This window comes from Battus philenor, unplaced genomic scaffold, assembly GCF_028537555.1.
Source record: "Battus philenor isolate CCGP_79_NKW_IND1 unplaced genomic scaffold, ilBatPhil1.0.hap1 SCAF_13, whole genome shotgun sequence".
Classification (NCBI taxonomy): Eukaryota; Metazoa; Arthropoda; class Insecta; order Lepidoptera; family Papilionidae; genus Battus; species Battus philenor.
This window is the reverse complement of record NW_027181675.1, coordinates 14,815,186-14,828,851: the sequence shown is the minus strand read 5'-3', so window position 1 is coordinate 14,828,851 and position 13,666 is coordinate 14,815,186. Positions and strand designations below refer to the sequence as shown.

General features: G+C 37.6%; 1 protein-coding gene across 1 annotated transcript in view; it reads left to right on the top strand.

Moving 5' to 3' along the window:
- The window catches only part of retm (real-time), an 86,186-nt gene extending 72,820 nt beyond the window's left edge, over positions 1-13,366 (top strand). Inside the window, exons 9-15 of the mRNA XM_068777334.1 lie at positions 529-787; positions 1,731-1,849; positions 7,339-7,464; positions 8,552-8,684; positions 10,312-10,442; positions 12,424-12,548; positions 13,220-13,366. Of these exons, the coding sequence (XP_068633435.1) occupies positions 529-787; positions 1,731-1,849; positions 7,339-7,464; positions 8,552-8,684; positions 10,312-10,442; positions 12,424-12,548; positions 13,220-13,307 (981 nt within the window). The 3' untranslated portion in view covers positions 13,308-13,366. The remainder of the gene's footprint in view (positions 1-528; positions 788-1,730; positions 1,850-7,338; positions 7,465-8,551; positions 8,685-10,311; positions 10,443-12,423; positions 12,549-13,219) is intronic.
- The last annotated feature ends 300 nt before the right edge of the window (positions 13,367-13,666 follow it).

The following is a 13,666-nucleotide window of genomic DNA, read 5'->3' as shown; positions in this document are numbered from 1 at the left end:
TGAGAATCGGCTATTATATATTTTCCATACCCCTAAGTGATAAGGGTGGTCCACCCCTAAATTTTTTTGATTTTTCATACAAATTTTTTTTTATGATACAGCTTACAAAAATACATACAACCCTAAATTTTCATCCCTCTACGATCAACCCTTATTTTTTATTTGTTAATTAATAACTTTTTTTTTGCAAAGCAACGTTTGCGGGATCAGCTAGTATATACAACATTGTAGAAAGATCAGATCACAATGAATTAAAAAAAAAAAACTTGAAGAGAAACATCGCATGTAAGAGGAAACATCAGGCTTACGACTTTATATACCAAAAGAGTTCTTAATTTGAAATTTCTTCCACCAGCGCGTAATTCTTCATTCAGGATTTGTGCTTAAAAATACTAAATTAAATATCTATTATTGATACAATTAGTTATTATGATTGTTTCTAAAGACTATAAGAGTCTCTAAGCCGTATGGTTGAGTTAGTTGAGTTGGAACAATGGAAATCTCTTATATACTAATTCTCTCTTACAGACACTTCACGTCTGCGAAGAAGGTCTGAAGCTATTGGAAGAGGCGACCAGGTCCTCGGAGCACGCGGTTCAATCGTGGTGTCTACTGGTAGACCTGGATGGCTTGAACATGCGTCACCTGTGGAGGCCAGGAGTGAGGGCTCTTCTGCGGATCATACAGATTGTGGAGGCGAACTACCCGGAGACGATGGGGAGGGTGCTTATCGTGAGGGCACCGAGGGTGTTTCCTATTTTGTGGACCATCGTCAGCACCTTCATCGGTAAGTTTGATATAATGGAAACAACGTTAGACCTCAATATACAAATAAATACCAGCATAGTTAACAACTTGTGTTTGGTACTAATCGGTGTAACATAACTCCTGAAGATGCCCCGTGGAGGGGTGAAACACGTGTTGAGTGATTTAACGGTGGCGGTTGTGTGATTCCCATTGTTTGCCGCATATGCATTTATCAGCGGGCTGGCGGGCGGTGCACTTTGTTGCACGACTACTACTGCATGTGCGGAAGTGGCTAAATATTGGTCCTTTTCTTACTTAGGATGAACTTCCGCGAGTTAACGTCTGATTCCATTAAATAGTTTACAAGATTAGGAATGGCTGTGAAAATGGATGACCAACATTTGGTAACATCTCTCGTAACGTCAAAAATCTGAGTGAAAATTATTATGGTTTAGTTTTTTTTTTAATGACCCCCGCTATTGGGGGCCTCTCGTACCCCCATTTAAGGTGGGACAGGGACTTTATTTGCAATTTATTTTTTTCACATAGTTTTTTATTTTCTTTCTCTTCTTTCGTACTTTATTGTCTGTTTCGGTCTATTATCTATCTTTCATGCTACAGTTCTTCTATCTTTCTCTTTTGCTCTGTTCAATCTTTCATTCTTTCCTCTTTTGTTATTACATTTTTCATTTTACATTTTTTTTATTGTACAATTTTATTTTACATTATTATTACTTATCCTATAATTATTCTCTAACACTGTTTTATGTATCACTTTGGTTCTATTTTATCCTTTTTTTATCTATTTTCTATTTATTTATTGTGTTTGCGTTTTGTTCCTTTCAATAGCACATTTTGCAATTGTTTTGCAGAGGGCTATGAATGAGTTTTTATCTATTCCGCTTATCAGGGAGGCTATTGACTCCTCCCTGATTTTTACGCCAGATATGGTTTAGTTACAAGAGTAATGGTTATATTTTCAGATGAGAACACGCGCAGCAAGTTCTTGTTCTACGGCGGCAAGGACTATCTGCAACCCGGCGGCCTGCTTGATTACATTCCCAAGGATCTAATCCCGGATTTCCTTGGAGGACCCTGCAAGGTAGTGTTTAGATATCTTTACTTATATATCTAACTTTGAACAGTATAAATATCAACTAATGTGACAATGTTATTTAAATTGCAAAGAAATGAAATACTTTAACTTTATTATTTAAGGAAACTTAATGCTAGTTACAAGATATATACAAGAAGATATATAGTTTACTCTTTTAGCAATACTAAATGTCGTTGACGTACAGATTAAATATTAAATGAATATATATAAAAGATAATAGGATATAAGTTAACATTAAATATTGAATATGTGACAAATACTCGACAATAAACTAAAATTAAGTAATTTTATATTTAATATTAAAATAAATGAAAATACATGTAAATTCTAGACAGATTTTCCGTCAAAGATCTTTAATATGATTGGTTAAAAACATATAACGTAGCCAAGAAACATTCCATTTTGGAAATATCGTTAAAGAAATGTTTCTAATTTCTTTATTTATGTACACCAGCAGTACATACAGGAATACTATTAAAGTTTGCGTAAATAATGGTTCTACCGTGTGTTCATTTTTGGGTGATATACATCTAAAATTTACTATACACAATGGCAAAAATAAAAAAGCATCATAATTCTATCAATTTTTGACAAATACTTTTTTTGTTGTCAATGTATTTGACTACCATATCTTGTATTCCTTTCTGGAGATCCTTAAATAAGATTAATGTATATACAGCTGCCACTGTTGAATTTACAAATGTTATCACCCAACTGCAAACTAGCAAGTCTCAAAATGTCTACAAATATGTATGGAACATTACTTTACACAATAGTAATGTGACGCTGAAATATCTGACATAAAAGAGAGCGCCGAGAACAAAGAATGAATTCCACAATCGAGCCAATCGGGGCTGACGGCGACATATCAAAAAGGTGCAGTTGGGGTAATTAAGGCAATCTCTTGCTTTAACTAAAAGTGTTTTTTTTTTAATTTCATTACTTCAACACCCTACCTCATGTCGAACCGTCTAATGCATTGATTCCCAAAGTGGTCTATATCGACCCCTAGGGGTCTATGACAACCTGCAAGGGGTCTACGTCAGGGAAAATTTTTTTTTTTTTAATGTTACGTATATTTTACATAACAGATACAAAATTTTATTTTGAGTAGTTTTAATTTAAATGCATGTATAAATTAACATGTGTTTTTACTTTAAGTATTTAACACTAAATTTCACTACAGTTAGAAATTAACAGGAAATCAATATCAGGTAAGTAGGGGGTCTACCCAACACGGAAAAACATGGCAGGGGGTCTACGACACAAGAAAGTTTGGGAAACTCTGGTCTAATGCCTGCCAGCGATATATAAATAGCGGTCGCGATGGAAAAAGTTTATCTAATGCGATACGAACCAATAGCACGTTAACGGTTGTCGAAGTAAAGCAGTGAACGCGAAGATACAGTCCAATGTTCGCTTAGTTACGAAATTCTGAGCGAATAGTGATTATTCGTCTATTTCTATGTCTAAATCTTATTGAAATAACAGATCTTATTGACACTAGCATAGAGATTAATTATAAAAACTGGACATTGTTTGAACACCATTAGAGAAACGCATCATTGAATTATCATAATAATTGTCTTCAACTTACTTTTAAATAGTTTACTATTTAAGTTACAATACCCGGTGATAAACACTACACATCGACCATTGGAAAGAGACAATCGGCTAATTTCGACTCCGTAGAGCGTTATCTCTGTCGCACTGACAAAACGTCTCATAAGTAGTGTGGGACAGAGATAATGCTCTACAAAGAAATTAGACGATTGTCTCTTTCCAAAGGTCGATGTGCAATATATATCTTCGGGTTCTTTAGTAAATAGATTAAGAGACTTAGTTCCACACTGTAACGTGCCGTAACGTGAGCAAAAAAAACTTTCGAATATATTATACGTAACTAGCTGATCCCGCAAACGTTGTTTTGCAAAAAAAAAATTGATATTTTAATTTACAAATAAAAAATAAGGGTTGATCGTAGAGGGGTGAAAATTTATGTTTGTATGTATTCTTGTATGCTGTATCATAAAAAAATAAAAACAAAAAATTTCGTTGAAAAAATAAAATTTTTTTATAAGTGTGAACATACTTTATCACTTAGGGGTATAGAAAATAGATAGTAGCCGATTCTCAGACCTACTGAATACGCATATTAAATTTGGTAAAAATCAGTCAAGCCGTTTCAGAGGAGTTCAAGTTCGAACACCATGACACGAGAATTTTATATATTAGATGTAAAAGTATATTTATAATTTTTATTTTAAGGTACGAATAAGATATCACATATATTATTTTCAACAGACGAACATTATTGAGGGGTGGTTCGTGCCGCGTCGCTATTACGACTCTGTACGCGTGAGATCTTGTCAAATCTTCTCGTCTGTTCTGTGCTCTACTGTGACATGTCCGCAATCACACCGTATCGAAATGCTCGATTCGTTCTTTTATAGCTAGGAACATTCTAGAACAATTCCTTCCAGACAACATGTTCTCAACTATAGTGGAACATCTTTTAATTTTTTAATATTTTTCATATAAATAGGAATGGACAGGATGCTATATTTAGATAACAAGTTATAGTGGCATATGGCAAGCCACTAGAACCTTACAAACCTTGATAAAGATAAATTTAATTTATTCAACATTGGAACTTTTAACAGAACTCTTATTAGTTGTCAATTTATTAATCTATTTTATTTTTGACTTTGCTTCACAAGATGCATATTGCGGTGAAGAAGCAGGAAGAAACTCCACAACCACAGTTTAATAAAATTTAACAATACAGATTTATACATTTACACTCTATCAGATATAGCCTAAATGAAATCAAAATAATCAAGCGACATCACTGCCAAGGATTCCTGTCATTTAAATATTCGTTTATCGAATAATAAGATTTTTGTAAATGATAGTCTAGTAATGTTTTGCGAAATTATAAAATCTTATTCCGTTTATTACGCATGAATTAGAGACTATTTGCTGCACTTTAGTGCACTAATAGACCAATGGTTGAATAATAGACCCTATTTAGGTCTTTGGAAGACTGTAGTTGAAGTCCGTTTTCAACATATTCCTGGTAATCTATGTCCAGCTATGCACATTCTATTCCGTTACTTTATTCTCTATTCATCATTCTTCCTGTGAACGTTTAAAATCGAGCATTTCTGTTAAATATAGCTACATATAAGGCATAACACTGTCAGAGATACAATAAATGTAAAGATCATCTATACGAGCAAAGCACAACGTAGTCGAACTACGGGCAAGCATATACGTGCACCGTAAATGTTCACAATCACACCGTAGTTGTGACGTATGTAGTTTTAGTAGAGAAATATGTTATAATTTATTCAGAAATTTCAATGTTAATTTGTCGATCGAAATGAGTGAAATTTGATTTTTTCGACACATTTACATAATTGATATTATAATGTACACATGAAAGTTTAAAAGAGCAAATGTTGAGTTTCTGAACGGTTCCTAACAGATCAGAGTTTACAAACCGGTGGTATCTTACTACTTATTAAATTGAAATAACTCTTCAAAAGGGCATGTACAAAAAATAGACATTTTATTTTTGTTTCAACGTAAGAATCAGATGATAAAGCAGGTAGTGACTTACAATAATGAAACCTGCGCGAGATGGTGTACACTGATGTCCCTGGAATGAGACTTGAGATAATGTTATATAATATTTAATGGAATCCGGCGTTACCTCGCGGAAGTCCATCCTAAGTAAGAAAAGGACCAATATTCAGCCACTTCCGCACATGCAGTAGTAGTCGTGCAACAAAGTGCACCGCCCGCCAGCCCGCTGATAAATGCGTATGCGGCAAACAATGCGAATCACACAACCGCCACCACTACTCAATACGTGTTTCACCCCTCCACGGGGCATCTTCAGGAGTTGAGTTACACCGATTAGTGCCAAACACAGAGTGGCATGTGTGATTCGCATTGTTTGCCGCATACGCATTTATCAGCGGGCTGGCGCGCGGTGCATTTCATTGAACGACTACCACTGTATGTGCGGAAGTGGCTAAATATTAGTCCTTTTCTTACTAATGTTATATAATTCACACTTTGTGAATTAATTATATAGCATTGCCACTGCTCACAAGTTTCCTGATGACGAACAGCAGCGCCCTCTTTGTACCATAACAACTTGCCAAGGGTGGCGATTATAATATCTCCTACCATAGATATCTTTGGGAGAAGAATGAGGGAGGGGCTCGATGAGCAAAAAGAACAAAAGATTATTAATTAAAGAATTATATCACGTATATAACACAACTTATACAGTATGTTAAAAATGTATCAAAGAATAATTTGTGTCAATCCATGCCATGTGGGGCGTGTACAACTACCACTGCACTTTCCGTTCAGGCTATTTGCAGTTCTCATTGAATAACAAAGGATTCTTAAATGAATTGTAGGGTCGAATGTATATAACTTCACATCACGTATGTAATGCATATTAAAATTTATATCCTTTTCCCGCTAATTTTAACTTCGCAGTGTTGACATGTAAAAAACAATAACGTAAAAAACTTTTTTTAATTTTTAAACCGTGTGTCGTATACGCCCCACGCGGCCTGAATGGATAATTTTCAAAAATTGTCGCGCCGTGGAACGTGTTGATGGATGTAGATTTTAAAAGTACTTGATCACTAAAATCAATTTATTTTTATATCAACAACTTGGAAACATATTGATTATTTTAGTAAATCTTTTGTCTAGGTGCAATATTAAATTGTAAACCTTAGTATAGAATCGGTAATTAATCTAAGATTATACAGAATGATTGGTTATAGGTATGAATATATTATTCATTTGCCAACATTTTTAAAGCTTGTATACCCTTTTAATAACTCTTTGAAATCACAATCAAATATGTTACATTAATTAATTTTTTAATTTCAATGCGACTGGCCAATGACATCTGGCAGTAAAGTCTGCAAGCACAGATAATAAATAATAGTTATTTAATGGAATCAGGCGTTACTTCGCGGAAGTCCATCCTAAGTAAGAAAAGGACCAATATTTAGCCACTTCCGCACATGCAGTGGTAGTCGTGCAATGAAATGCACCGCCCGCCAGCCCGCTGATAAATGCGTATGCGGCAAACAATGCGAATCACACAACCGCCACCGCCAAATTACTCAACACGTGTTTCACCCCTCCACGGGGCATCTTCAGGAGTTATGTTACACCGATTAGTGCCAAACACAAAGTAAATAAATTATAGTTAATTTTAATATGTGATATTTATTTATGTTATCGTTACGTTATACATTATTTCTGCTTTTAATTTTTGGATAATTTGTACCATATATTAGTCGAAAAAAAATTAGGTATAAATTCACACCTACTTCATCACCTATAGCCAAACTGCCTGTATTTTATGTCTGTTTCAAAGAGTCGTGGTGGAGTTTAAGAACATGTGGTGATAAAGAGTTTTATGCTTGCAGAGCTTCGTGCACGAGGGCGGCCTGGTGCCGAAGAGTCTATACGTCAGCGGAGCGTTTACGGAGCGTGATAGAGATCCTCTTAGTGAGGATAGCATCTACCGTTCCGTCAGTCTTGCTAAGGGACAGGTTAGTGGACTTCATGTTGCATCGTGTCCATATTTGGCGGAGGCTGATCCGTGGAATATAAAATCTGGTCATGGTGGTAACCTTTGGGGAAGGCCTATACCTTGCAAAAGGCATCTATAGGTTGACATGATGGTTATGGTTCGAGGAATATGAAGGCTGGTCATCGTTGCGATATTTGGGGGAGGCCTATACCTTTTAAATACGTCTAACAGCTGATGTGTTGATAATGGTCCGTGGAATATAAAGTTTGTTAATTGTGGAAATATTTGGGAAAGGCCTATATCTTGCAAAAAGCTTCTATAGGCTGACATGGTGATAATAATCCGGTGTATACGAATTATAGTCATCGTGGAGATATTTGGGGAAAGCCTGTACCTTGCAAAAGGCGTCTATCGGCTGACATGATGATGATCCGGGGAATACGAAGTTTGATCATTGTGGAGATATTTAGGCAAGGCCTATATTTTGCGAAAAGCGTCTATAGGCTGTCATGATAGTTATGGTTCGAGGAATATGAAGACTGGTCATCGTGGCGATATTTGGGGGAGGCCTGTACTTTGCAAAAAGCGTTTATCGGCTGACATGATGATAAAGTTCAGAGTAATACGAAGTCTGATCATCGTGGCGATATTGGGGGAGGTTTATGCCTTGCAGAGCGCTTCGAAATTATCATGATGATGATGATGGTCCGGGAAATAAAATGGCATACAAATGTTGATTTTTTTTTTAATATTTTTGGCACCTGCAAATCTCATTATACCTTGTTCATTTTCTTACAGCTTGGGTAGGTTTTACTGTGCTATTTGTTAAGTAATAATTTTTAAAGCCGTTGGAGGAGGCCGAAGGGTTTTCTTGTGGTGATCATCATCAGTAGACGCAGCGTGGGTAGGCCCCCCTCTAGGTCAACCGTCGACATAGTTAAGGTTACGGGAAGTTGCTGGAAGGATGCTGGTAGTGCAAGACCGGTCATCAAGGTGATGTTTGCGAGGCCTATGCGGTGTAAGTCTATCGGCTGAAAGGGTTAAACTGTAAGATAGGTCATAAATGTAAATAAAAACTTTTAATTTTATTTTATTTATTTTGTTAGGTCCACGAGGTGGTGGTGGCGAACCGCGATCCGCAGAGCGTGCTGACGTGGGACTTCGACGTGCTGCGCCACGACATCGCGTTCACCGTGTTCCACACCACACTCGACGTTCCAGCGCAAGACCACGCCACAGGTCTGTTATTTATTACTCCTTCTCTTTCTCACACACCTGTTCAAGCAAACTGAAATAACAAACGAAAGAGACAGATGTAACATATTCGCAATGGAATTTTTTTTACCAGTTCTTGATTGGAGGCCACCATAAGGTAGATGAACTTATGTTCATCGGAAGATGTTCGATACAGGTCTATGTCCAGCTGTAGACAAAAAAAAAATTGTAAAATTAAAAAGGACAATCCGAAGTGGTTATAATAATAAACACAGAGAAAACTATATAATATTTAACCCTTAATAGCCAAGAGTTTCAATTTTGATACCAATCTTTTAAACCGAATGTTCACGTTACTATTAGTTTTTTTTATAGGTTGTCTGTACGAATTTTACTGTTGTATAATACTCTTTCCAACGAAATTTTAAAAAACTCTATTTTTTCTTTCATCTAGACCCTCAAGAAAACTTAATAATATTTAAAAAATCACTTTCTTTCAGACTATTAAGGGTTAAGACTCAAAAGTAAAACAAGATAAATAAAAAAGATAATATCATTATGGAACTCCATCTGCAAAATGTCTCTTTTATGCCTGTGGTGCCATGCCACTATTTACCATTTCTAAAATTTTCATGTAACATTTGTTTTTATATTAAAACGGAAGGGTTCGACTTATTCAAGTCCACTTTTGTATTGCCCACCTGTGAAGAACTAGAATATGCCATGTCAAAAATCTTCAATAGATATTGTAAAATCGCAGTCGAAGCGGACCAAGGTGAACTAGCATAGCTATTATATCAGCGGAGAAGTCCACTACAAAGCCCCAAATATTGTCACCAAACACGCGCATTAAGCTACTTCCCGTAACCTTGATAATGTCGACGGTCCTTCAGGTGGAGTGGAAGCCCCGTCTTGTGGTCACCATCCTAGAGTATTTCAGCCCCGACGTTGTCGATAGCACGAACGATGTCTCTCGACGACTGCTAATTCAGACCAGCAATAATGCTACCTAATAAATTCAAATTAAAAGATTGCACTTAATTAGGTTAAAGATACCACAGACTCGCAATGCTGATCTGAGAGCTGGCCAGAAACATAACAGTTTCTGTTTTTTTTTTGATGTATATACCAACCATTTAAATAAGTCAACAAATCAAGTCCACATAATTTGCAGACGATGGTTGGCTGGTCTTCAAGGTCTAGGAAAACAGAAACACAATCTTTATAATATATCGGTATATAATTAATTATTTATTTTAGCACGTATTACACACGTACAGAGTGGTTTTAAAAAAACAAAGATAAAAAGAACAAAGCGTCGGTAAATCAGTACCGCGTCTATGAGACTTGACTAGCGCCATCTAGTAGATTTTTAGAGAAATTATCATAAAACAGTTCTGTATATTTACAACAATTAAATCAACTAAAAAAAAATTTACTGTCATAGGATTTATTTTAAAATATACTGTTAATAAGAAAGGAAGGTCTAAGATATCTCGTTGAACTTTATATACTTACACTAAGACCTCCTAAGGATTTGTCAACTTTTTGAAGACATAAATGTAAATAAACATTAATATGTTGACAATAAACACATTGTGAGGTTTCTTTTTACTTTTTGTCGTATTCACGCTGAGGTGTGTGTGCACAGCGCTGTGCGTGGGCGGCGGTGATGAGCCGCGCTCGCTGCTGCAGCAGCTGGAGGCGCGCGGCTGGCGCGAGGGCCAGCAGTACTCGCGTGTCGAGCCCACCCTCGTCTGCCACGACGGAGAGAGCATACAGGTGAGGATTCTCTTCTAGAAACTTCTAACGGAAGCCATTATTATAGTCTTTGAACCAGAAAGTAGTTAAATCTCCTTGTTTCACATAATACGATAAGGGGTATTACATTTTACTATCTTAATGGGATGTCACTCTCTAGAGGGGGTGTCACTATCTAAAGGGGGTGTCACTATCTAAAGGGGGTATCACTATCTAGAGGGGGTGTCACTATCTTGAAGAGGTGTCGCTATCCGGAGGGGGTGTCACTATCTAGTGAGGGGGGCACTTTCTAGAAGGGTTGACACTATCTAGAGAGGGTGCCGCTATCTTAAAGGGATGCCACTATCTAGAGGGCGTGACACTTTCTAGAAGGGTTGTCACTATCTAGAGAAGGTGCCGCTATTTTAAAAGGGTATCAATATCTAGAGGGGGAGGCACTTTCTAGATGGGTTGTCACTATCTAGAGAAGTTGCCGCTATTTTAAAAGGGTATCAATATCTAGAGGGGGAGGCACTTTCTAGATGGGTTGTCACTATCTAGAGAAGTTGCCGCTATCTTAAAGGAGTGTCACTTTCTAGAGGGGGTGTCACTATCTAGAGAAGTTGCCGCTATCTTAAAGGAGTGTCATTTTCTAGAGGGGGTGTCACTATCTAGAGAAGTTGCCGCTATCTTAAAGGAGTGTCACTTTCTAGAGGGGGTGTCACTATCTAGAGATGTTGCCGCTATCTTAAAGGAGTGTCACTTTCTAGAGGGGGTGTCACTATCTAGAGAAGTTGCCGCTATCTTAAAGGAGTGTCACTTTCTAGAGGGGGTGTCACTATCTAGAGATGTTGCCGCTATCTTAAAGGAGTGTCACTTTCTAGAGGGGGTGTCACTATCTAGAGAAGTTGCCGCTATCTTAAAGGAGTGTCACTTTCTAGAGGGGGTGTCACTATCTAGAGAGGTTGCCGCTATCTTAAAGGAGTGTCACTTTCTAGAGGGGGTGTCACTATCTAGAGATGTTGCCGCTATCTTAAAGGAGTGTCACTTTCTAGAGGGGGTGTCACTATCTAGAGAAGTTGCCGCTATCTTAAAGGAGTGTCACTTTCTAGAGGGGGTGTCACTATCTAGAGATGTTGCCGCTATCTTAAAGGAGTGTCACTTTCTAGAGGGGGTGTCACTATCTAGAGAAGTTGCCGCTATCTTAAGGGAGTGTCACTTTCTAGAGGGGGTGTCACTATCTAGAGATGTTGCCGCTATCTTAAAGGAGTGTCACTTTCTAGAGGGGGTGTCACTATCTAGAGAAGTTGCCGCTATCTTAAAGGAGTGTCACTTTCTAGAGGGGGTGTCACTATCTAGAGAAGTTGCCGCTATCTTAAAGGAGTGTCACTTTCTAGAGGGGGTGTCACTATCTAGAGATGTTGCCGCTATCTTAAAGGAGTGTCACTTTCTAGAGGGGGTGTCACTATCTAGAGAAGTTGCCGCTATCTTAAAGGAGTGTCACTTTCTAGAGGGGGTGTCACTATCTAGAGATGTTGCCGCTATCTTAAAGGAGTGTCACTTTCTAGAGGGGGTGTCACTATCTAGAGAAGTTGCCGCTATCTTAAAGGAGTGTCACTTTCTAGAGGGGGTGTCACTATCTAGAGAAGTTGCCGCTATCTTAAGGGAGTGTCACTTTCTAGAGGGGGTGTCACTATCTAGAGAAGTTGCCGCTATCTTAAAGGAGTGTCACTTTCTAGAGGGGGTGTCACTATCTAGAGAAGTTGCCGCTATCTTTAAGGAGTGTCACTTTCTAGAGGGGGTGTCACTTAAGGGAGTGTTATATTTTACTTTCATAATGCGGCGTGTCACAATCTCAAGAAGATGTCACATTTTACTTTTTGAAGGAGTTGTGTCATTATTTAAAGGGATGTCTTACTATCTCGAGGGAGTGTGTTACTGTCTCAGGGGGTGTCACATTTTGATATTACCTTAAAAACAATACCATTGGTGTATGATATATATGGGTGTTGTATGACTGCAGGGCTCTCACGTGATGTCGGAGTGCGGCAGCTACGTGCTGCAGTGGCGCTGCGAGCTGCTGGACAGCACTCACCGCGCGGCGCAGCTCATGTACTTCTACGAGACCCTCGCCAGCCACCAGTACAAGTGAGAAACGCACACACCCACCCTTAGGTACACTCACACAAACACAGATATATTATCATACACGCATACACTCAATCTAGAAATGTAAAGATATTTGTAATTTTAAAATTAAAGTTAAAATGAAAATAGACACGAAAAGCATCGCCTTAATGATGGGCGACGACAACCTTCGCCCATCATTTCTATCGTTTGCTCGCAGGGTGGTAAGCAATGCAATAAAAAATTATAAAAATAGGAAAACTTTAACCAAAATGCACATAAAAAACACATGTAAAAGAAAAAAAGTCTAATCTAAACATATCTGTAATATCAAAAGATAATGATAGAAATGTAAGAATAAAATAAAGATTAGAAATAAAATTGTACCTAGCCACCTAAGAGTAAAAAAGATGAGGAAAGGAAGGCGATGAAAGCAAGAAGGAATGAAAGAACAAAAAAAAATTGCAAGATATTGTGAAGGATAAAAGGAAAGAATAAAAGAAATTGAGAAGAATGAAAGTGAGTGTAGAATAAAGATAAAACCATGAAGAAATTATTTGTAAATAAAGTCTCTGTCCTAAACAAAACAGGGATACGAGAGGCTTCCAATAGCGGGGGCCATTTAAAAAAAATGTCAGCTATGTATTCGTCACCTTAAAGGTACACCTGGAACCAAAGTAATATTATTCCAGGGGCTCCATGTCGAGTTTGCAGTCCGGTACGAGTGGGTTCTCTTGTCTCAGCGGTAAGTCTGCAGCAAGCTCCTGTCCGTCCCGGTGATGCGAGCCTGGGCCCGCGAGAGCCGAGCCGCTCACATAGGGGCCACCATTACACACACACACACAAACACACATATCTGTCACCTATCCTGACCGATCTATCTACCTTGGCAGTACATTTGTTATCAATGCCATGATATATATGTACATCTATTTTTTCAAATTATGGACATGGTATTATTGCCGGAGATCATTATATATGTCATAGGAAGAATATCCGAAGATTCAAATTTGATAGCAAGTCGAATAAAATTGAAGTCTTGTGTATGGCTTCTTCATCTTCACACCCGGATCTCTGAAATGGTGATTTTTACAATATCACCATAACAGTAGTATACCAATTAATTTCCAAGTTTTATT